The sequence below is a fragment of the Aulonocara stuartgranti genome (genome assembly GCF_965226115.1).
Source record: "Aulonocara stuartgranti genome assembly, chromosome: 2".
Classification (NCBI taxonomy): domain Eukaryota; kingdom Metazoa; phylum Chordata; class Actinopteri; order Cichliformes; family Cichlidae; genus Aulonocara; species Aulonocara stuartgranti.
In genome coordinates, this window is record NC_138940.1 from 11,331,109 (window position 1) to 11,353,423 (window position 22,315).

At 44.6% G+C, this 22,315-nt stretch overlaps 1 protein-coding gene across 2 annotated transcripts; it reads left to right on the plus strand.

The window, feature by feature from the left end:
• The first annotated feature begins 663 nt into the window (after positions 1-663).
• maml1 (mastermind-like transcriptional coactivator 1) lies at positions 664-16,967 on the plus strand. 2 transcript variants are annotated; one of them, XM_082551106.1, is made up of 6 exons: positions 664-1,033; positions 1,611-2,087; positions 8,390-9,673; positions 10,887-11,111; positions 11,292-11,403; positions 12,843-16,967. In XM_082551106.1, the coding sequence occupies exons 2-6, from the start codon at positions 1,761-1,763 to the stop codon at positions 13,811-13,813; spliced, it is 2,919 nt and encodes a 972-aa protein (XP_082407232.1). In that variant the 5' UTR covers positions 664-1,033; positions 1,611-1,760; the 3' UTR covers positions 13,814-16,967. The 2 variants fall into 2 exon arrangements, with proteins under 2 accessions (XP_082407232.1, XP_082407233.1); XM_082551107.1 differs by having other exon boundaries at positions 1,793-2,087.
• Positions 16,968-22,315: the final 5,348 nt, after the last annotated feature.

A 22,315-nucleotide genomic window follows, 5' to 3' on the forward strand; every position in this document is an offset into this window, starting at 1 on the left:
CTATGACCACTGAACCAGACACCCTCTACAAGTATACTTACCCCTGCGTGCCATTTCTCACGGGGGCTATATATCTATATTATTCTTTCTAATTTATAGTTTAATGTATTTTTGTATGTCCAACCTTGGTTTTTTCTATTTTTTGGTTTCTTTTTCTATGTTAATTTCTATGTAACTCTTGCATAGTATTAATTAATGTATTTATTTTTGTATTTTTCCTAATCTATGATTTATTAATTAATTAATTAATTAATTTTTTTCTGAGGGGGGAGGCAGGAATACTGGCCCCAGTAGTGTCCTTCAGGGGCCGCTAATGACCCCAAATAATCTTTATTGTGGCGGTCAAACTGCTGATGAGTGTTTAACCTGCTGCCAGTAAAATTAGCTGCCAGTGGTTTTCATAATTAAAAAAAAATTATATTCATGTTAAATTAATATTCAAAAAGTGAATTTATTTGAGTTTATTTGTTTTGGGTTTCTTTTTGTTTGTTTTTTTGTGGTACAATAACCCAATAACCCTCCCTTGAACAGATTTACCGATCGTACACTCTGTGCGCGTGTGTGTTTGTTATGTATTGTTCTACAGTCATTGATTTAAACACTCAGTCTCATCTTCTGATTGGCTGTTTCTACTGTCCGTCACCGGAAAAGGCGGGGACATTCCTGTAACGCAGATGAAGGAGGGGAAAAAGAGAAAGTTTTCAAGATGGCGGCGGTGTAACTTGTTCTTTGGAAAACAATAGAAGAGGCGCAGAGGGACTCTTATCCCACTGTTTCCCAGGAATTCGCTCCCAAACAGTTCATCTCGGACGTGGGCTCAGCCGAGGGAAAGGTTATCCTTGGGTGTAACTCTGGGGAGATAGTTTTAAAGTATGATGGTTCATTTAAACGTTTCAGGCTAGCTATCTTGCTAGCTAGCCGAACCCCAAACAGCGTTAGTAGCTAGCGGCTAACGGCTAGCGGGAGGATCAGCTGTTCGGAGGACAGATGCTGGGACAGATGCTGTAGGAGAGCGGACAGCAGCACTCTCACAGTAAGTGACTTTAACTCTAACTGTGCTTCAGATGTCCTGAAAGTCTGGCAGTTTGTTTTCAAGCGCGTGAAGTTTTATTTCCATTAGCTGACAAGTTGTTAGCCAGCCAGCTAATCCCATGCTACCCGAGCTAACCTCCATCAGCCGAGGAGAATAAAGTTTGAGGGGCGTTGTGGAGCCGTTAGGAGGCTGTCGGGAGCGGAGCACCGCCGGTAACGGGCAGGTGGACGAGGAGACGGAGGCTAGCTCCAGACCAGGTTCTGCTTAACTCATTTTCTGTGGGTGGGGTGGGAGGATTTTAGGCTCCTACTTTGATTTAGAGTGGAGGAATGCGCTAGCCGAAGTTAGCCCAGCGGGAGTGAGTTTGAAGGCAGCAGCCTGTCTCTCAGACTGGGGTATAAATGATCAGGAGCAAAGGGCAGGGGCAGCTCGGGGAGTAAAGGGAGGACCAGATAGGCTCTAGCAGGACTCCGGTAGCTTTACACAGCTAATTAAACGAGCTGTTGTACACAAGACCAGGTAGACGAGGAGGCTGGATGGTGCTGCCCCCAAAAACCTGACCTCTCCTCTCCGGCAGTGAGTGTGACTGAAGGCCGTTAGCAGCACAAAGGCCGCCTCCATGGAGCCAGCACCGGAGTCTTTGTAAAGAGTGAGGGGGGGTGTAGACGCCAGATTCAGCAATATATGGACGAAACCTGAGCCGGGAGTTTACTGCAAGGCTTTATTGATGATGGCGGATTTTGTTACACCGCGACGCAGCGAGGTGATGGAGCGGCTCCGCCGGAGGATCGAGCAGTTCCGGCAGCATCACAACAACTGCGAGGAGCGCTACTTGGCCGCGATGATGGAGCGGCAGGAGATGGACCGGCAACAGACCTACGCCCTGCACCAGCGCTGCCTGCAGTCCAAAGCCAAGCGGTCCAACAAGCACCGGCAGCACCAGCCCAGCGGCGATCAGGCCGGGCAGAGAGCGCCCGGAGGCGGAGGAGGAACCGGCGGGGAGCACGGGGAGAGCGGGGTGACGACGGGGGAGCAGAGCAGGAGCAGCACCCTGGTGAGTGAGCACACCCACAGGTTTCATAAAAATCAACATAAGCAGCTGGAGGGTCCAAACAAGAGACAACAGCACTGATACTGAAGAGTCTTTATTCATCCACCAGTGTCATTCCACACGTTTTTATAAGCATAGTTAGCCAGGGACTGCATCACTTCCTGACATGTTCATTAGATCCCTGCAAACATTATTTTAATTGGTGTTTAACACCAAAAACGCAGTTAAGTCCAACTCTTTTTAGTAAGATTTTTTTAAAAGAACTTGTTTCCAACATTTAATGAATGAATGATTCACTGTATTTTTTCTTTTAGAAACCTTGTTTTTTGTTACATCATGAAATCTGCCAATCAGCAGTACATAAAACAAGGACATTTATTGTGAAATGAAGTAACTGGAAGAAGCCTACAGGTGTGAAACAAATTCTTTTGGGATAACAGCTGCTTCTTCATGATGGGCGGGTGTGGCTGAAAGACAGTATACCCAGCTGATCAGTTTATTGATTAAGGCGCTGAGAATGAGCCAGTGTTTCAAGCCTCACCCCCTCTGAAATCACTCACTAGGTGTAATACCCCAGTTAATCAGTCTGTTCTAATCACCGCCATTGATAAATTCCAAATCAATAACATGAGACCACGACAAAGCTGCTGATCAGTGAAGCCGCTTGCACTCGAGTGTTTGTGTGTGTGTTGTGGCGTTGCTGTGTGGTCATGTGACGTGTTTCCCCTAAGTTTGCCTGTGGTCGCTTTGACAAACTTCTCTGTTCAGTGCCTCTGAAAATCCAGGCACCTCTCAGCTCTGACCTTTGACCATTTGCATTTTCTGCAGTAATTTCGAGCTGAATTAAAAATGCCTGTGGATGATGGAATAAATTTGTTCTTCTGAAAGATTTTTGAAGGGTTTAGATCAGATGAGCTTCCTGAGAACAAACAGCAGTGTAGTTTTTGTTTTCCTGTCAGTCAGCCGTTTTCTGGTTAGATGAAATGAAGAGGAGGTTTTAGTCACTTAGAAGTTTCCTGCAGCTGATCGCTTACATGCAGGATCAATAAGGTGTGACGCTGCGGTAGAGGCTCGGGGTGTGTGTTCTCATATTTCGTCATACATTAATGTGAGGCGGGCCGAAAGCCCTGAGAGGTGACTCAGTGTGAGCAGAACCCCCCCCCCCCCCCCCCCCCCCCAACTGCTGACTCATCACAGAGGAAACTCCTGCTGTTAGGAAATGCCTCTCTCAGCAAAGGCTGGGAGGAGGCGGGGCTACAACTGGCTCCCCCTGATGTCACCGAGTGTGCGTGTAGAAGTTTTGAGTGAAACTGAGTGTTTTCACAACACATTGGCTGATAAGAGTCTGAGTCAGAGAGGAACTGATGTTTCAGTGTAATCGCATCCTCTGAGCGTTTTTCTGTCCGTCAGTTAACGAGCAGGAGCAGTACCTGAAAGTGTTCTGTGCTCGAAGCCTTTCCTGTGGGTTCTGAGCATCGTATTCTAATTGGCTGTCACACAAACATTTAGTTGTCCTTCCCTCCTTCCTTCCTGTGTCATGTATGTGGTGTCAGAGAACATACAGTAATTGCATGTCATGTTGCTCTTTGTCATATTTAAACCAAACAATAAAACTGTGTTTATCACACAGTGATATCACCCATTTAAAAAAAGTACATTTTTCACCACTCCTGATTTTAAAAAAAAAAAAAAAAAAAAAAAAAAAATTGTCAAGCATTTTTTGCCCAAAAAAGCAATTCATCTGCAATAATAACAATAATAATAACAATAATGGTAATAATGATGATGATGGAGCAGAAGCTGTAGGGCTGTCACATCGTCAGTGATCTAAAAGTAGAAAGCGAGCTGTGGATGGTTTCACCTAGAGTATGTTGGCCAGCCTGATATCAGACGTCGGGCTGGTTCCTGAACAGCTGACTGTGGACAAACCAAACTCCAGTGAACCTGTTTAAAGTGGTTACTCTGTGAAGTCAGGATTTCTCCCCTTAAAACACTTGCAGGCCGACAGAAATGGGGCCCATAGTCCGGAATTTTGTGGCAAAGGCTGAGTCAAAAAATTCCAGGATGAATCACCCCGTAAATATTTGGAAACAGTCATTTTCTCTCAGAAAAAATGCACAGAGTGGCCATGACCGTCCCAAGAGTTTCAGCAGTGTCACTGTTAGTTACGAAGGTCAGAGGGTGGGACGTAGATTTGTGTTTAAAAGAAGCAGTTTGAGTCTGTGCCCAGGAGCACAATGATGACTTTCTGTTATTTGTAATGTCAGCATGTGTTGTTATATCACTCCGTTACCTGACAGTTGAGGCTGTCTCATTGAAAGGACTCTCGTTAGTCTCACTCCAGGTCTGTAACCATAGCAACATGGGTGGAGTGGGACCTGTATTTCAGGTTTTAAAGGCGTTCACGTGGTCATCTTATTAGCATCAGAAACATAAAAACTTGTACACCTGCGGTACGACAGGTGCTTTGTTTGGTCAGCTGATCAGAGCAGAGTAACTGTAAATGAGGCAAAATGTGTCATTCAGAAGTTCAGGTATCAGTTTAGTAGATTTCAGTTTTGTTTTACACTTTGATTGGTATGATGTCAGAGAGGGCATACGCTCTCACCCACCTGCCAAACGGAAGAAGTTTTCCCAAAGGGGGAGGGGCTAAAGCATCTTATTTTGGACTAATGAGCTTCACAGAGGCTCGTGTTAGACAAAGAAGGATTATTATGAACTGAGGGTCATGCAGAGTTACTCAGAAGAATCTAAGAATAAAAACCATTAACTGAAAATGGTTGCCTTTAAAAAAAAAAAAAATGTTAAGCCTGTCTGACTCGGACACCAGTGAAGGCATCATGAGTTTTATAAACAGAGGGAGTGTGTGGGCGAACGTGACTAAAGGAAACTGAAACTTATCTGTGTTCAGATTCTGATGCACACACATGCCGCTAGGGCTGCTCGATTATGGCAAAAATGATAATCACGATTATTTTCACTGAAATTGAGATCACGATTATTTGACGATATTTATTTAACACTTTAAGACCTACTATAGAACCAAGTCCACCAGAGCTTATATTATTTTTTTACATGCTGTAGTGCCATTTGTGGGAGCATTTCAAGTTGCTATACATCAATACAACTGTTATAGCCCATATTTTAATAATATGTATGCATTAAGTCCATAGTAATTACATAAATTGCAAAAAAGTGCAATAAACTACAAAAAAAATTGAAAATCGCTTTTGTTTTGTTTACATATATTTCTACTTGGAGAAATTTAAGAGGTTTATCCCTCAAAACTTTAAATACAATAAAGTTGCAAAAAATAGTTTCCCACCACAGGAAATTTATTTTGAGTGTCTTCATAGTTTTATTTTGGAGATACAGCAATTTTTATATACTGCAGGAAAAACAAAAAACAATCCTATGATGCAAATTTGCAAAGAAAACAGCATGTGCATCATTTCACTGTGGGAAGTGTTACGAACAGCTGATAGGAACGGCAAAGCGTGTTTCTGGAATATTATGTTTTTGTTCCTGCAAGTGCTTTTTATGCAATTTTTGCAAAGCTATATGTGGAACGAAACCGTGACCGAGGACAAGCTGATGGCATCAGATGTAAGTACAACTCCTCCGGTTTCATATGCAAAACAAATTATTGCGCTAGCTTACACGGTTCAGGTTCTACAGGGATTTAACAATAGTTACGCAAAACGGAGCTTACTGCTCTGACCGGCTTTAAAGGGTTAACAATGACTTTAAAAAAATAATATAAAATAGTGTGCAACACCACTGAAGTTTTTTTTTTTAACTCTCTTTTCAACCAACGGCAGTCACTCTCCAAATAACTTCTGCTTAGCTTTCCGAGCTTCCCTCGGGTCCTCTTAATCAGCGGTCTCCAACCTTTTTTGCGCCACGGACCGGTTTATGCCCGACAATATTTTCACGGACCGGCCTTTAAGGTGTCGCGGATAAATGAGGGAGGGGCTAATAATCGGCTCAGTCATTTTTAATGATCGTTGAAAGCCCAGATCGTAATCGTGATTAAAATTAGATTAATTGAGCAGCCCTACATGCCGCCACACACCTCAAATGCCATGACCAACCGAGAGTGTTGGCATGCCCACTAGGGCTGCCACAAACGATTGTTTTGATAGTCGACTAGTCACCGATTATTTTTGCGATTAGTTGACTAATCAGATCATGCATTCATTGGACGTAAAACGTACAGCTTATTGCACCAGCATGCATCTGCTCTTATATAACTATCATTAGCTTACAGCTTTAAGTGTTTAAGGTGCTAACTAAAAATAAAGACGTGATGATAGTTTCTTAAATTTTAATCAAATTTGCAGATTGTTTCGGTGGAGTTTAATAAACTCGTTGCTATCTAAAATATAACAGGACAACGGAGTATATTCTGGAGCATCTCACACTTCTGATAATCAGCTGTCTGCTTGACGTTTATTCAGCTGTGTAAAAACTATAACTTTAATCTCAGCCAAACCGATTTACTCAGGAACAAATAAAATACTAAAAAAATCCAAAAAATAACATTTGTAAGTTATCTAAGTGATTTGTATATGTTTAACCTGAGTAGCGAAAGGCGGCGGTGGGTTTGAAAACGATTTGCGGGGAGTCCGGTGTTCCCACCGGCTCTAGTGAGCCTTGCCCCCGGCTAGCTAACGAGCTAGTGGGTAACAGACGTCTCCGAAAACGTTGGAGCGCTTTTGAAAATATGTGGTGTCTTGATAAACTGAACAGATGTTTGAAGTTTACACAGATGCATTCTCGCCTGAAAATATGTTAAACATTTATTTTGTGACCCAGAAAGAATAAAAAGAGTAATATTAAAACTAACTAGCTGCCGCCATTGTTGGAAACTGAGCTGGGCTGCGCTATGAATTCTGGGACACAGCTGCTTCTTTTTCTTCGGGGTTTAACAGCAGCTGGCATCCTTGTACATGCAGTGCTGCCATCTTCTGTTTCAATCCGTTATTACACTCATAAATCCTACTACTTATTCCTGCGTCTTTTGTGATCTTACAAAGCTTCAAACGACGCCTCGACTATTAAATCAGTCGTCGACGATTTTGATAGTCGACGTAATCGTGACTAGTCGACTAATCGTGGCAGCCCTAATGCCCACACAGGTGAACGTGAGGCCTTCAGACTGTTTTCAGAGCTTCCGGGAGAAGCGTCAGGGTCGCGGGAGGAGCTGAGGAGTCAGAGATAAGCTGCTCTGAATGTTTGGATGCTGCCACTTTGGCTTCACTCTGGCTAATCAGGAAATTCTCAGCATTTTTTGGCGAGGACGTGTTTTTGGGGGGGTTTTTTTGAAAAGGAAGGCCAAAGCTGCTCATCTGAAAGCAAAGGCTGGACCAGTGGGTGCAGAGCAGGCTAAACCCTGCCTCTTTTACATCTGTGAAGTTTTGATCCAGGACTTGTTGTAGGAAGAAAATCCCCTTTAAAAGCAGTGTGATCTTTTTTTTTTTTTTTTTTTTTTTAAATAAATCTGTTAGGGACGCTACTGTTGTTTGACTTTCCAGAGCAGGAGGCACTTTGGAGCTTGTGTCCACCTGCCTGCTTGTCATCACGGGTACCTCAGGTGTTCAGAGCGTTTGGCAATCGCGTAGTGTGAGGATCAGCTGACGTGCTGCGATCGGGCGAGTCGAGCTGCTGACAGAACGCAGCCGTCAGACCTGCCGACTGCCCTTTATATCCTTATGTAAGCCGGCCTGCCGGTGATTTTAGCAGCACCTGTCTCTCTGCTGCACACCCCCTGCAGCTCAGCTGCGCGTGTGCCTACTGATGGTGATGATACCAAAGTGAGAAAGAATTCAAATTACACAAAAAACAGAAGCAGTTGAACAGGGTATCAGTTTCTAATGCACCACAAAGTATCAATTTGACAATTGACAATTATTTATGTTATATCCTGTTTTTGTGCAACAAAGGTTTTGGTAACTTGGTCATTCCCAAATCACCCCTGCCCTCCTCTTTCAGCCTTGTGTTGGAATATTTTATTTAAAGCCTTTCGTTGATTTAGGTTTTATTTTCCCAAACAAAGTGGCACTTTTTTTTTTTTTTTTTTAAACTTGATTTGTCAGCCGGTCAGAATTCAGACCCTGTGTAACATGCTGGGTCTGGGTCAGATAAAATGTAGTAATGTATTTTTTACAGATATAAATAATCCTTGTTTTGTAAATTATGTGTTTGTTTGTTTTTTAAACTCAGAGGTTCACTTTGAGGTTTGAACCGTCTGGGGTTTTGCTTTGAGTAACTCTTGATGCTTCTTTTTGTCGTTCCAACTGCAGGAGACTCTAAAGAGGAAGCTGGAGAGCCTCAGTCCCCCTGACCTGCGAGGACAAGTCAACAGTTATGAAAGCTTCCCGTCGAGCCAGAAAGGCTGCCAGGACAACAGCGCTACCGCCGGTTCCCCGCTTGACTCCAAGCCAGATATCAGCAACTCTAACGGGCCCATGTGCGAGTCGGGAGACGGTGGCAGAGAGCCGGGTCCAGACTTCCATCCGAAAGAGATGAAGCAGGAGCCAGACGACATCCTCCCCATCATGCCACCCCCGGTTGGCAACAACAGCCTGTTCCCTGAACTGAACGAACAGGAGTGGACAGAGCTGATGGAGGAGCTGAACTTCCCTGTGGACTACGAAGACATCCAGGAGATCCTCAACGATGGCTTTGAGGACCGCAAAGACCCTCTGGAACTGGCAGCCACTCAGGTTGGTGGTGGTGCTGTCGGGGGAGGGGCAGGAGGGGGGGGACAGTCTTCCCAGGGTTTACTTCCTCCAGATTTGGTGAGCGTGAAGGCGGAGTTTTCCCCACCCTCTGCCGTCTTCGAGCAGGATTCTCGCACTGGCTCCCCCCAAGTCAGATCCACGCCTTCCGGGACTGCTCCTCCTCATCCCACTAGCTCCCCTGTCGCCTCCTCCTCTGCCTCTTCCCCAGCTCTTTCCACCTCCCAGCCTGCTCCTCCCAGGCAAATCCAGCCTCCACCCAACCACCTCCTCCCTCAGGGGCCCAAAGACTTGTCCCCTGCCCAGCAGCTCCAGGAACTGGCTGTCCGGCAGCAGAGAGTCCAGCACCTCCACAGACATATGCAGCAGCAGCAGCCAGGAGCCAAGTTCCCCACCCACCCCACCCACCCCTCTCCATGGTCCCAGATGCCCAATACCTCTCAAAGCTCACAAGCGAGTGCATTTGGTATGGACAAATCCACAAATAACTCCCTTTACTCACAGGATTTCAATCCCAATGCCCAGAAGCAGCTGGTGATATCCAGTCAGCCCAACAAGGCCTCTCCAAAGGCGGGTGCCAGCAGCTTCATGCCGGGCTCCGCCGGACACCCCAACATGCTGGGTCACCCGACTTCAGGGCCACCTCTCAGCCACGCGCCGGCAGCAGGTGCTCAGGCCCCGGCCGTCATGCTGAACTACAACAACACCAAACCTCTGTCGCACTATGAGGCGGGGCCCGGACCACCGCGACCCACTAACCAGAACCAGAAGGTGGGCCTGCTTTCACTCATCCAGCAGCAGTGCCGCAAAGAGAAGCCCTACCGGCCTCATATGCCACACCCACAGGTGAGAAGCACCCACGAGACACAGCCATCACACGTGATCCGAACTTGATTTAGAGCCAACAGTGACAGAAAACTTAAATCCCCCCCATATTCCTCATTGGAATGGGGGGGCGGTAAAATCGGGCAGCAGCCTTTTGTTCAGCTTGTTAGTGTTTGTTTGGGTCGAGCAGCTGGTTGCTAACCCTCCCATGGGAGCGGGGGGGTGGACGGACAGAGGGAGGGAGGCCATGACAAAGCAGCCTTTCATACTTTATACCCCCACCCTCCCCCCCTCTGTCCTTGTCTGTGTATTTAAATTTAGCCGCTCCTCCCTGTACTTTTCCTCTCAGCAGACAGGACACACTGTTCCTGCGATGCTGTCTGTCTGCATTTTGTTCAAAGATGAACATTCCCAGCTAATTTCAATGATACGTCTTCCTGAATGGAATAACCTTTCCTGTAGCTCCCCCCTCAGGGTGCACCGTGCATTCTCAGCCATCATGAGCCTGTAGTTCCCTCCTCAGCCTCAAGGGGGCACTAGCAGGCCTTCAGGTAAATTCTGTGCAGTGAAAAATGAACAATTAGTAGTGTTGTCAAAAACTAAAATTACATTTATAGTTAGTGAGGATTTCAGAACCACTACCCTCTGATCATCACATTTGAAAGCTGTCCCACTTAATCTGTAAATGTTGTTTTAACCAAGATGAAGTTTATTTAAATTTATTTTGCTTTTATTTCATTCTTGAAAGTAAAATGTGCTGTTCAAGGACAGCTGGTCAGGAAAGAACATCATTTAAGACAAGTTCCATAATTTCAGATATAAAGATTGTTTTCAAGAGGACTTTAGGACACACCTAAATGATCCCAGCATAGAATCAGATGAATGAACACACAATATTAATCAACTGAAAAATATCCGTATAACTTCACCACTTTAAAGATCTGAAATCAGGAGCTTTACAAAGAAAAACAGTTGTCTGTTTTCATACAGACAAGACCGGTAAGTTTCTGAATGGAAGGATCACTCAACAAGTGGTTGAAGTTATTAAACGAGAATGCTGCAGCAGGTAACCTATGAGATGCTCTGGTTAAACTTTTTGCTCGACAGCAGCTCTGCGCTGGAGTCATGAAGAACTGCCTGACGCTGTTACCAAAGTCACATGAAGCTTTTTTAGAGCAGAGAAAAAAAAGTGTCGCTTCTTCTTCAGTAACAAAACACAAAACTTCATCTGCAGGATCAGAACGGCTACCCCGCTCCTCCACACGGCCCGGGGCCCACAAACGCCATGACGGCCAAGCCTGGAAACAACGCCATGCCGAGTAACCACGGTAACGCGTACATGACCAGTAAAGAGGCAGCAGCGAGGAAACAACAGCAACAACATCATCAGCAGCAGATCCTGGAGCAACAGAAACAGCAGCAGTACATTCAGAGGCAGCAGCAGATTTTAGCCGAACAGGTAAGACTCATCTGCAGGTGATTCCAACATTTCCAACCTGCTTGAACACTGAGAGGGTCAGTTTATTCCGTTATTGTCATTGCACTGCTCACCTTCAGTGGCCACGTGATAATGAGTTACACCTCGCATCTGTCCTAAATCTGAAGCCCACACAGTAACCCTCTCCATGTGTCTGTGTAGGAGAAGCAGCGGCAGCGACACCTGACCCGACCTCCTCCACAGTACCAGGACCAGTCGGGAACAACGGCCAGTCAGAACCCTTACCCACAGCAGCCGGCCAACCAGTTTACAGGTACGCCTACAGGAAGTGTTCACACAATGCATTTCTCAGGTCTCTCAGGCATGAATACCTCTGTGACAGAGCTGCAACTCTAAAAAACTGCCCACTGCTTCTTCACATGTGGAATGAGCTCATTACTGCCCCATGTGGTTGTTCAGGGAGAATACACAGAAGACAAAAAAGTGATTATTTTTTTGAAAGAAAAAGGTGGAAAAAGATGAAACGCTCCTGAGCAGGATCACAGCCTTTCCTGGGACTTTTTTTTTTATTACTTTGCTTTATTTATTTCATAATGAATGCTTTGTGATTCAGTTCAGAATCACAAAATCAAAGGCCACAAAATATAAGAAGAAGCAGACACCTTCCAATGCAGAATTATTAAGTACCAAAAAAGCACTTAAGTAATCATAACAGGAAGTAGGAGTTATTTGAATGTGTGTTCTGCATCTTTTTGGTATGGGATTGGTATGGGACTTTTTGGTTTGGTATCCTTCCTCATCCGCGGGAGGAAGGAGGATCAAAGTGCCGACACTTGGGTATAAGTTGTGCGTGTGCTTCGAAAGATCGGACCATGAAATGTTTTGAAAACATGCTTCTTCTTTTTTTTCAAGAATAATTTCAAGGTTCAAAATGCAGAGTTGATCATTGACCAATGGGAAAATTCCAGTTAAAAAAACACAGAACAAACAAATTCGGCATCAAACATAAACCTTAACCAGTTAAAGACCGTAAGATTGCAGCTCGGGCGGCTGAAGCTTCCAATATGATAGAGTTTATGGAGACGCACAGCTCAGAGGTTCGTTCTGTTTTCCGGCCTTAGGATAAAGCCCGTTAAAAATGGTATGATCTGTTACTGTAGAAAGTCGTAGCACACAAAAGATTAAATATTAAAATGACATCTAAAACGTTCAGGGAGCCAACAGAGAAGCCAGAATCAGGACCTTGTAAAACCAGCAGAGTTTTTATCAAAGTTCAGGATTTCGTGACCGTCTGGTCTCCAAAGTGACGAGTTTCCTCATGGAAATAAAAACACAGCCTGCGTTCTTACAGGTTTCACCTTCCTTCATATTTAACATGAGACCACAGATTTATGGTGAATATCTTTAAAAATGTGTTTGTTCTAAAAGTTTCCGAGCGGCTGTGTTTTATACCTGGACAAGTGAAACCAGAGTGAGTTTGGTTTCTGTGGGTTCAGGCTGACTGTGTAAATGCCGCTCATTTGAATGGGAAATGAAAGTAGCTGAACAGATCAGCGGTTCAGCTCCAGCAGGGTTAGAGTTACGGGGACAAACAAAATCCTTTTTATGTTTTCTATTACGAGATCTCAGGGATTAAATGTGCGACTAAGGAGCTTCACTGGGGCGACGCACTTATGTGGCCCACTCTGAAAAAAGATTTTGACGCACGTTTTCCTGATTGTTGTTTTCTTCTGTTCTTCTGGTTTTGTTTAGCTTCCTCTCAGCCAATGGGCAGTGTCAGCTCCATGGGAGGCCCCGCCCCCGGGTCCCGTATGTTCCCTCAGAACCAGGGCATGATGAGCATGAACATGGGTCAGGGTGGTGGTCCAGCAGGTGGCGTAGCCCCGCCCCCGACAGTGAGTCAGGCTGACATTAGTCAGGGGGGTGGAGCCGGCGTGGACGTCCTCTACAACACCATGAGCATGCACCCCAACCACCTGGCCCAGCAAACCAGTCTGCAGCGCCAGACGTCTCTGAACACCACCATGAGCGCTCCGTACGGGCACAACCTCCTGCCTCAGCAGCAGCACCTGAAGACGCCGCCCAATGCAGCTATGTTGAAGCAGCCTCATGTGGCCGGAGCTGCCCGTCTCCCAGCCTCCATGCAGGGCAACATGGGGGGCGGCATGCCGGGCGGTCAGAGCACCGCCTGGCAGCAGCAGCTCGTCAACCAGCCGCCTTCCAGTAATGCAGGCCTGTCCTTCAGCGGCCCCCCCAATGCCTTCCACATGCCGCCGCAGCAGCAGCCTTGCATTCCCAAGATGCCATCCGGCTCCGCCCCCTTTGGCGGCAACCCAGGTGGACGTCCGATGGGTGGTCTGAATCCCGGACAACAAATGATGCAGACAAACATGGCAGCGCCCCAGCAGAGGGCACTGCCCAACCCCCAAAGACAGGGCCAGCCAATGACCAATCAGCAGCAGGGCCCCCAGAACCAGGCCGTACTCCCCAACCTGGCAGCGTTCGGACAGCCGCAAGGCAACGGTCGCCAGGGACTACAGTGTAACCAAGGATACCAGGTGAGCCAAACAGTGAGTCAGCAGCAGCATCAGGTGTCATTCGGATACAACGTGGCGTCGGGGAGTTTCCCCGCGGAGAGCGACCTGGTGGACTCGCTGCTGAAAGGACAGAACACGCAGGAGTGGATGGCCGACCTGGACGAACTGCTCGCCAACCACCACTAGTCTCACGCACGCACGCACACACACGAAGCCTGCAGAGTGAGCCGCCGACCACTTCCTGCTGCCACCACGTGTTGGCGTTAGTCGCAGAAGGCTGGCGACCGCGTCACGTTCTCACGCTGTCAGAGAGAAGCCTGTCAGCACCGCACACACACAGACTGGCCGTTGAATCATTGCAGCACGATGAAGAAACACAGTGTTCAGAGCTCCTGTAAGCGGCCACATTCCTGCTCGGAGGCTCTGCAATTCAGCTGAGTCAGCTGATCCGTGCAGCTGAGCTCCTCCGGGGTTTCCCACAGATCAGACTGAATTCACGGGTGGGAACACCACACTTTCTTCATTAGATCAATAAATATTTAAATAATAGAGTAAGAAAACCAGCTGCCTTTCCAGGAAGTTCCTCATCCCACTGTTCGGACTGCAGCTGGCTGTCCTCTTGCTCTGAAGCCGCGGTGACCTCGCTAAACCTGCTTCAGGTTCAAGGTGGAATGACCTCCCAGCTCACCGCAGCTTCAGAACATCTGCCCACATCAGCGGTGATCCGCAGGCATCCATATGAGATGAGGTGATGGAGTCTCTGGAAAGCAGCTGAGCGAGTCTGTGGGAAACACGACAGGAACGGCTGGGGCAGTGACTGACCTTTCAAAATAAGAGTGATGGGATAGTCCACTATGAAACTGATCGTATTGTCGTTTTGAGTGAAAATTGTCGTTTAACATCTCCACGCGGTCCTCGAAGGCTCCGTTCAGATAAGCAGATTAACGAAGCGCTCGGTGTGTAAAAACACTCCTGGTAGAAAAGTCCTCAAAAAAAACATTTAAAAAAAATTACTGTTGCAGTCCTGACATGAGCTTCCATTCTGGACTTGGATGCACTATACAAATAAAACCAGTTTTAAAATGCAGATTGGGGTTTTTATGGAGTAAAAAAAAAAAAAGTGGACTTTTACATGAATATTAAGAATTGGTTCTAAAACGATTGCCACCTTCTTTTAAGCTGCTGTTGTCCCTGCAGGATGGCACTAATCAGCTTTTGTCCTCAAACTTTCTAAATTTATGGAATGAAATGAGCACACAGCAGGCGTGTTTGGGCCTAATCTGGGCTAACTTTGGCACAACAGAGACAGATGCTGATTTTCAGAGTCAGGTGTGGGCCAAACATTGGCTGCTGTGTGGTGTTCGACCTTTTATTGCACATTTGGAGGACATTACGTGATAAACATCAGAGCATATCTGCTAATGAACGGGACAAGAACTAACTGGCGCTTCGAGAGCAGCCAGACGAGATTCAGGTCAAAGCCTGAAAAACCCACCACCTGATACTGGATCAGCTGTCTTTAAAGGAAATGAAATCAGAGCGTTGAAGCTCGGTTTAATTTTTCCCCGTATAAAGACTGAAAGTGTTTGTGATCCTTTGCCTGAAGGTTTCCTGATTGTTGTGAAGTAGCCTGAACTGATTAAACTGGTTTCTGAGACTTTCTGTTCTCTTCCACCAGGAGTGTAAATCTAAACATCTGCACACGAGTCAACGGTAAACACAAACAAACTGTGTGCACGCACAAAAACAGCAGTAAGATTACTACTGAACCTGCAGTCCCTGCCTTCGACCGCCACGTTAGCATTAAGTCACATTAAAGGACCATCCCTCTGTTTTTTTGTTTGGGTTTTTTTTTAGGGGGGGGGGGGTTCAGCTGGTTGTCTGTTTTGTTTTTTTTATTTTTAGGACTGAATCAACATGTGTTTGTTTCTGGTTTTACAGCTTGAGCCGGGTGATTTTCATACTGTAGGGAAATTATTTTCTCCATAAACATTTAAATAACTTAACAATAGCGCATTCTTTGTTTAGGTAAATGAGATGCTGGTATATCGAGCCTTTTTTCCCCCTATGAAATGTCATGTTTTAAATTTGAGGCCAGCTGGTTGTTGGAGGCTCACAGATATTCCAGCAGATTTCATAAATCGAGGGGAAAAAAACAGAGAAATGGTCCTTTAAAAACATAACAAGCCGCCGGGAAATGAGCAGCAGGAATCGGAAAGTTTCTGTCGCGGAGTCCAGTACTTGAACCTCCAGGTGAATACGCAGAGTCCAAACAAACAGGCGCACTGAACCGCGATGCCTTTAAGTCACTCATAATGTTATTCTGTGATTCAGCCTGGTGAGAACCTGCAGAGAAATCATCCATCACCTCCTCTAAAGCTGCGTTTCTGAGCGGAAAAACATGGAAAACACAGGAAACTTGTGCCCTTTAATGAGGACATTTTGCCCTGTGTGTGGTCTGACAGACAGTGGTCTGAAGGCTGATAGAGTAAAATGCCCTGCCAGTCTGAAGAATTTCAGTCCTTTTATTTAAGGCAGAATTCAAGTAAAAATAGTTTTCACCCTCGTCTTACACCTGCTTCATATGTACAAGAAAATTTGGCCTCGGGATTTAGATCCCACTGTTCTCACCTGGATGTGATTTAACATAGAAATATAAAGTAAATAAAAATAAAATCGAAACATTTCCATGTGACAGTTTGACGCTTTGTTTTAAGCTAGAAATTTAATGTGAACTAAACATCCCTGCAGTCGTTGGGCTCGGTCAGGTTGCTCAGACTCCGTGCTGGGGACGCGGCGTTGGCGTTCCTGTCATTCAGAGACTTCAAACTGCGTCATCTGCATTTGATGAATCTTCCGTTGTGTCCACACAGTTGTCACCGCCGGCGTTAATCAGAATGAACCATTCTGACGGTTCTCTGCAAGGTGGAACTCCGGCCGGGTCGCCACGTTGAAAGTGGAGCGGTGACCCGGTCGTCCTATCTACTGTACTGTTGTCCATGTTTGCGTGTCCTCGCGGCAGCGCTGTTCCTGTTTTTGTCGCCGATCGGTCGCTCGGGGATGGTTTCGTGTTTCCATTCAAATCGCTGCCAATCCCTGGGCCCGCCTTCGACTTCCAGCCTCGCTCGGTCTCCCGGGGTTTTCTGGGTTAAATGTTGTAAACAGGCTCTGTGTAAATGTCTATAAATATATTTTTTGTATGTATGCCTTTCCTAATGATCTGGAGAAGATAGATGTTATTTTTATATATTGCAGCGGATGTTTTGTAAGTATTTTATACTTTTGATATGGTTCTCTGTAAAACAAGAGTATTATGTAAATATAGTTCTTTAGAAAGCTGCTGCCTGTGTGTTTCTGTCTGTGTGAATTCTCTAGACCTGATTCAACACATTCACTAAATGAGACGACCTGAGTTTTCTGTGGAGGTTTTCCGTCCTCCATCATGGAAATGAAATGAAGCTCTTTCTAGTTCATGAAGCTGTTTCGCCTCTTGTTCAAGGTCACGTGGATCAAGGTGTGAGTGGGGACTCTTCCAAGGTGCAATCTCATGACTGTGTTATAGGTGGTTGTTAATGGTGTCATAGGCCACCACCTCGTCGCACTGCTCATCAGACCCAGCACCATCCTCAGTCACTGCGATGAGCAGTGACAAATGCTCGCACCTTCTCATACATTGCTGTGCAAAAGTCTTGAGTCAAGTCTTGGTTATTAGTTGCTTTTTCACTCATTTTCAGTCCAGTCCTTGTACCTGACCATTTTCAGAGAAGTTTCTTGTTTTGTAAACTCTTTGAATTATTCAAGCATAAAAAGACTCCATACTCAAGGGTGAACCGGTGTTGTCTGCTCATAACAGACATCATAACAAATAATACATTTTAAATTGTATTTTTAGGCTCCGTATTAGCTGCCTCTGATGTGACCCTAGTATACAAAGTTTTCTAGAGTCAGACTTTCAGCCCCCAGCCATGTCACGCATGCAGCACCTTGCAGTTAACAGGTTATGCTGCTGCAAACACTTTAATTTTCACTTTTTCATACCTCAGTTCAGCTGAGTTCACACTACAGCGTTACCTGTAGCAGCATGTTGGAAGCAATTTAACTGGATGACTTTGTTGTCAAACCACAGTTTTTAATATAAGACACCAGTTTTGGGTTGGACCCTTTCGTTATCGAATCTGAGGCAGAAGAGAGGAGCAGCTGCACACAGCGTTTCAGTCTCTTAACTGTATAAAGCCAGTGGAATTTACTTTAAGCTGTTAAAGTATTACAGGCAGAAAGCAATCACACAGACACACAATCAGCAGGTACACAAACCCCAGAGTGGTGGCAGCCATCCTATTCAAGCCATGTTTACAGTGATATTAATCCTGTTAACTGTTACTTTTCATTACAGTTAATGATTCAATTAATTGGGCAAAGCAGAAGCTACTTTAGAAGCTTTAGAAAAGTTTATAACTTTCTTCCTCTCACCTAAAGGTAAATCTAACAATAAAACAGAGTTTACAATCCAATAAATCGCTGATTTACATTCCTTTGTAACAATATTAAAACTAAACACGGGCTGCTGCTGGGTTATTGACAGGTAACATCCTCCTGACTTGCTCTCTGCAGCTCTGCTGTACTCTAAATAAACAATGAAGTCCAATTTGACCAGAACAGGAAGCTAATAAAGTACATCAACTCCTGGGCTTGTAACAGTCTCCTCTGAAAATGTGCTGTAAGGACAGATGATTCATCTACTGCAGACTTACAGGTATAAACAAACCTGAACCTTTCTGATTCAATCGCTTCTAGTGAGCGGTCTCTTGGAGGAAACAAAAACTGGTTATTATTAGAAAAGAGCCTGAGGGAACTGTCGGGAAACTACAGTCCTATCAGGCGTTTCCGTCTGGCCCCACAGGTTTACTCCCTCTCCCTGTTACCTGTGCTCGGGTAGTTGTTCTCGACAGAAAGTAGCGACGTTTTACTTTAGTGAACAGGTGAGTGTTGTTACATTACTGTTCAGTTTGTGGTTTACAAGAGAGGAGGAGGACTCATTTTGGGCTTAACTCCATGTTTGTGTTTCACATTTACACCTTCAAGCATCCACACTAGACTCAACATATTCATGTTCTCATCTATAAATGCTGTTTACTGACATCAGGTTTCTTATTTCTTTCCACACTGCCAGAATTATTTACACATCTTTAAGATTATGATTAGTTACTGCTCTTGATCTTTACCTTTTTAAGTCTTTCTGCCCCAGTCTTGCACAGGGTCAGCTCACAGCTTTCCCCTATTTGGAGGTGAACCGATTCCATCAGGCTGACCTTGCCACAGTCTGTTCCCCCTGTCCAAATCATGGACAAACAGGTGAACAGCCAATCACCTGGCAGAGAGCATCAAACTGCCAGGTGGCACTTGTTACATACCCACCACAGGTATCTGTCTGAAGACTAGGGTTAAAATCATCTTGTACTAAATAACTAGGGCTGGGAAGCATAAACTCCGTGGCTGGTGTTTCACTGGTATATTAGTCTTGTTGGTTTGTGGCCTGACTGGACACATGGCTGGGCGAGTCTTGTGGTGTGGCAGAGTGTAACTGTTGAATGTATGAAAAGCAGGAGTTGCAAAGTTTAACTAAAATAGTGTTATGAAAATTTAGCTTGGTAGTTGGGTCTGGTAGCTCTGTAGACCATTAACTGCTGTGACTTACTGTGAGCTTTGTAGCTACGTTCCCTCTTTGTTGGCGTCTTGGAAATTTTGGTTGATGTAGGCATTGTTGTTTTGGTATGTTACTGATGCTCATACTGGCATTTTAGCAAAGCAGTGTACAGGGAGTGCAGAATTATTAGGCAAGTTGTATTTTTGAGGAATAATTTTATTATTGAACAACAACCATGTTCTCAATGAACCCAAAAAACTCATTAATATCAAAGCTGAATGTTTTTGGAAGTAGTTTTTAGTTTTAGCTATTTTAGGGGGATATCTGTGTGTGCAGGTGACTATTACTGTGCATAATTATTAGGCAACTTAACAAAAAACAAATATATACCCATTTCAATTATTTATTTTTACCAGTGAAACCAATATAACATCTCCACATTCACAAATCTACATTTCTGACATTCAAAAACAAAACAAAAACAAATCAGCGACCAATATAGCCACCTTTCTTTGCAAGGACACTCAAAAGCCTGCCATCCATGGATTCTGTCAGTGTTTTGATCTGTCCACCATCAACATTGCGTGCAGCAGCAACCACAGCCTCCCAGACACTGTTCAGAGAGGTGTACTGTTTTCCCTCCTTGTAAATCTCACATTTGATGATGGACCACAGGTTCTCAATGGGGTTCAGATCAGGTGAACAAGGAGGCCATGTCATTAGTTTTTCTTCTTTTATACCCTTTCTTGCCAGCCACGCTGTGGAGTACTTGGACGCGTGTGATGGAGCATTGTCCTGCATGAAAATCATGTTTTTCTTGAAGGATGCAGACTTCTTCCTGTACCACTGCTTGAAGAAGGTGTCTTCCAGAAACTGGCAGTAGGACTGGGAGTTGAGCTTGACTCCATCCTCAACCCGAAAAGGCCCCACAAGCTCATCTTTGATGATACCAGCCCAAACCAGTACTCCACCTCCACCTTGCTGGCGTCTGAGTCGGACTGGAGCTCTCTGCCCTTTACCAATCCAGCCACGGGCCCATCCATCTGGCCCATCAAGACTCACTCTCATTTCATCAGTCCATAAAACCTTAGAAAAATCAGTCTTGAGATATTTCTTGGCCCAGTCTTGACGTTTCAGCTTGTGTGTCTTGTTCAGTGGTGGTCGTCTTTCAGCCTTTCTTACCTTGGCCATGTCTCTGAGTATTGCACACCTTGTGCTTTTGGGCACTCCAGTGATGTTGCAGCTCTGAAATATGTCCAAACTGGTGGCAAGTGGCATCTTGGCAGCTGCACGCTTGACTTTTCTCAGTTGATGGGCAGTTATTTTGCGCCTTGGTTTTTCCACACGCTTCTTGCGACCCTGTTGACTATTTTGAATGAAACGCTTGATTGTTCGATGATCACGCTTCAGAAGCTTTGCAATTTTGAGACTGCTGCATCCCTCTGCAAGATATCTCACTATTTTTGACTTTTCTGGGCCTGTCAAGTCCTTCTTTTGACCCATTTTGCCAAAGGAAAGGACGTTGCCTAATAATTATGCACACCTGATATAGGGTGTTGATGTCATTAGACCACACCCCTTCTCATTACAGAGATGCACATCACCTAATATGCTTAATTGGTAGTAGGCTTTCGAGCCTATACAGCTTGGAGTAAGACAACATGCATGAAGATGATGCTGTGGACAAAATACTCATTTGCCTAATAATTCTGCACTCCCTGTATGTGGGTGTGTAGCGGCACATTATTTGGTGTTGGGCACTTTTGATGAGATCTGGTGCTCATTTAGGCACAGTAGATTTTCACTTGCTGTTCTTAGGTTATTGTTTTGTTTTTTCCTGTTGAACCCATTTGCAAGGATAGACTTACTATCCTGCAGCTGACATGGCTTGATCCCTTCTGTATATCAGCTATGCTATCAGAAACCTCCTGTACTAAAAACTGGTTTGCCATGCATTACCATAACTGCCAACATTCACTTTTACATTCCACTTAATTTGTGGTGGTAAGAAAACTGGCTTTAGTGAGGGTGCGGCTGTTGGCTTGTTTGTGGGCCAGGTTGTATGGTAGCAGTTTTGACGTTGCCTTGTGTTGCTTTTTTGTTTTCAGAATAATTTGCAAATGTGAAGGTGGAACATTGATTTTTATTTGTTTATTTATTTGTTTATTTATAAGGAACCCCATTAGCTTCCACAACAGTGGTTGCTAGTCTTCCTGGGGCCCAAACCATCAAATACCACCAAATAAAATGTTACACAATGAGTTGGATGCAAAAATGTCCACATAATTTGGCTCTTACATCCACAATAAGGTTTTACAATTCTGAAAATGTAAACATGTAAATATCAAAAAATTATAAAAAAAAACCACTCCAACAAAATACACAATTTCCATTACAAGTGACATTACCCTCTACAATTTTTACAAATAAATTAAAAACTGCCTAAATAGGCTTTTAGGTGATTTTTAAAATGATGAATAGAAGCCAATTCTCTAATTGCATAAGGCAACTTATTCCACTGAAAAGATGCTCTAAATATAACAGAGTTTTTCAAAAAGTTACTTTTAACTCGAGGAGTTACTAAATTGTGGTTAGTTGAGAATCGTGTGGCATGATTATGTATTTCATCTGGATATAAAAATACAAGTAAGCCATAGTATAATTTAGCTTGTACAGAAAGCCAAGAAAGTTTACCCTGCATTTTATCAATACTTGTATAATATGAACACCTTAACACTAATCTGGCCGCCCTATTTTGGACTAACTGAAGTCTGTTCAGATCTGTCTTATTAGCTGCTGACCAAATGATTGAGCGGTACTCTAGATGAGATAATACTAGTGCATTAATGACATCTTTCATAATTGAAGAAGTAATATAAAAAGAGCATTTCCTAGCTATAGCTATGCCCTGTCCCATTAATAACAGAGTTGATGTGCTGAGACCATGAAAGGTGGTGGTTTATGGTAACACCAAGTAATTTAATCTAGGTGACCTGTTCTAATACCGATTCAGCTATGGAAAGATTTAGTTGTGGGCTGTTGAC

Bases quoted from the DNA above. Each gene is read 5' to 3' on its own strand.
- maml1 (XM_082551106.1), top strand. From the start codon at position 1,761: ATGATGGCGGATTTTGTTACACCGCGACGCAGCGAGGTGATGGAGCGG. The intron at 2,088-8,389 runs GTGAGTGAGCAC...TTCCAACTGCAG, and splicing joins AGAGCAGGAGCAGCACCCTG to GAGACTCTAAAGAGGAAGCT. The intron at 11,112-11,291 runs GTAAGACTCATC...GTGTCTGTGTAG, and splicing joins AGCAGATTTTAGCCGAACAG to GAGAAGCAGCGGCAGCGACA.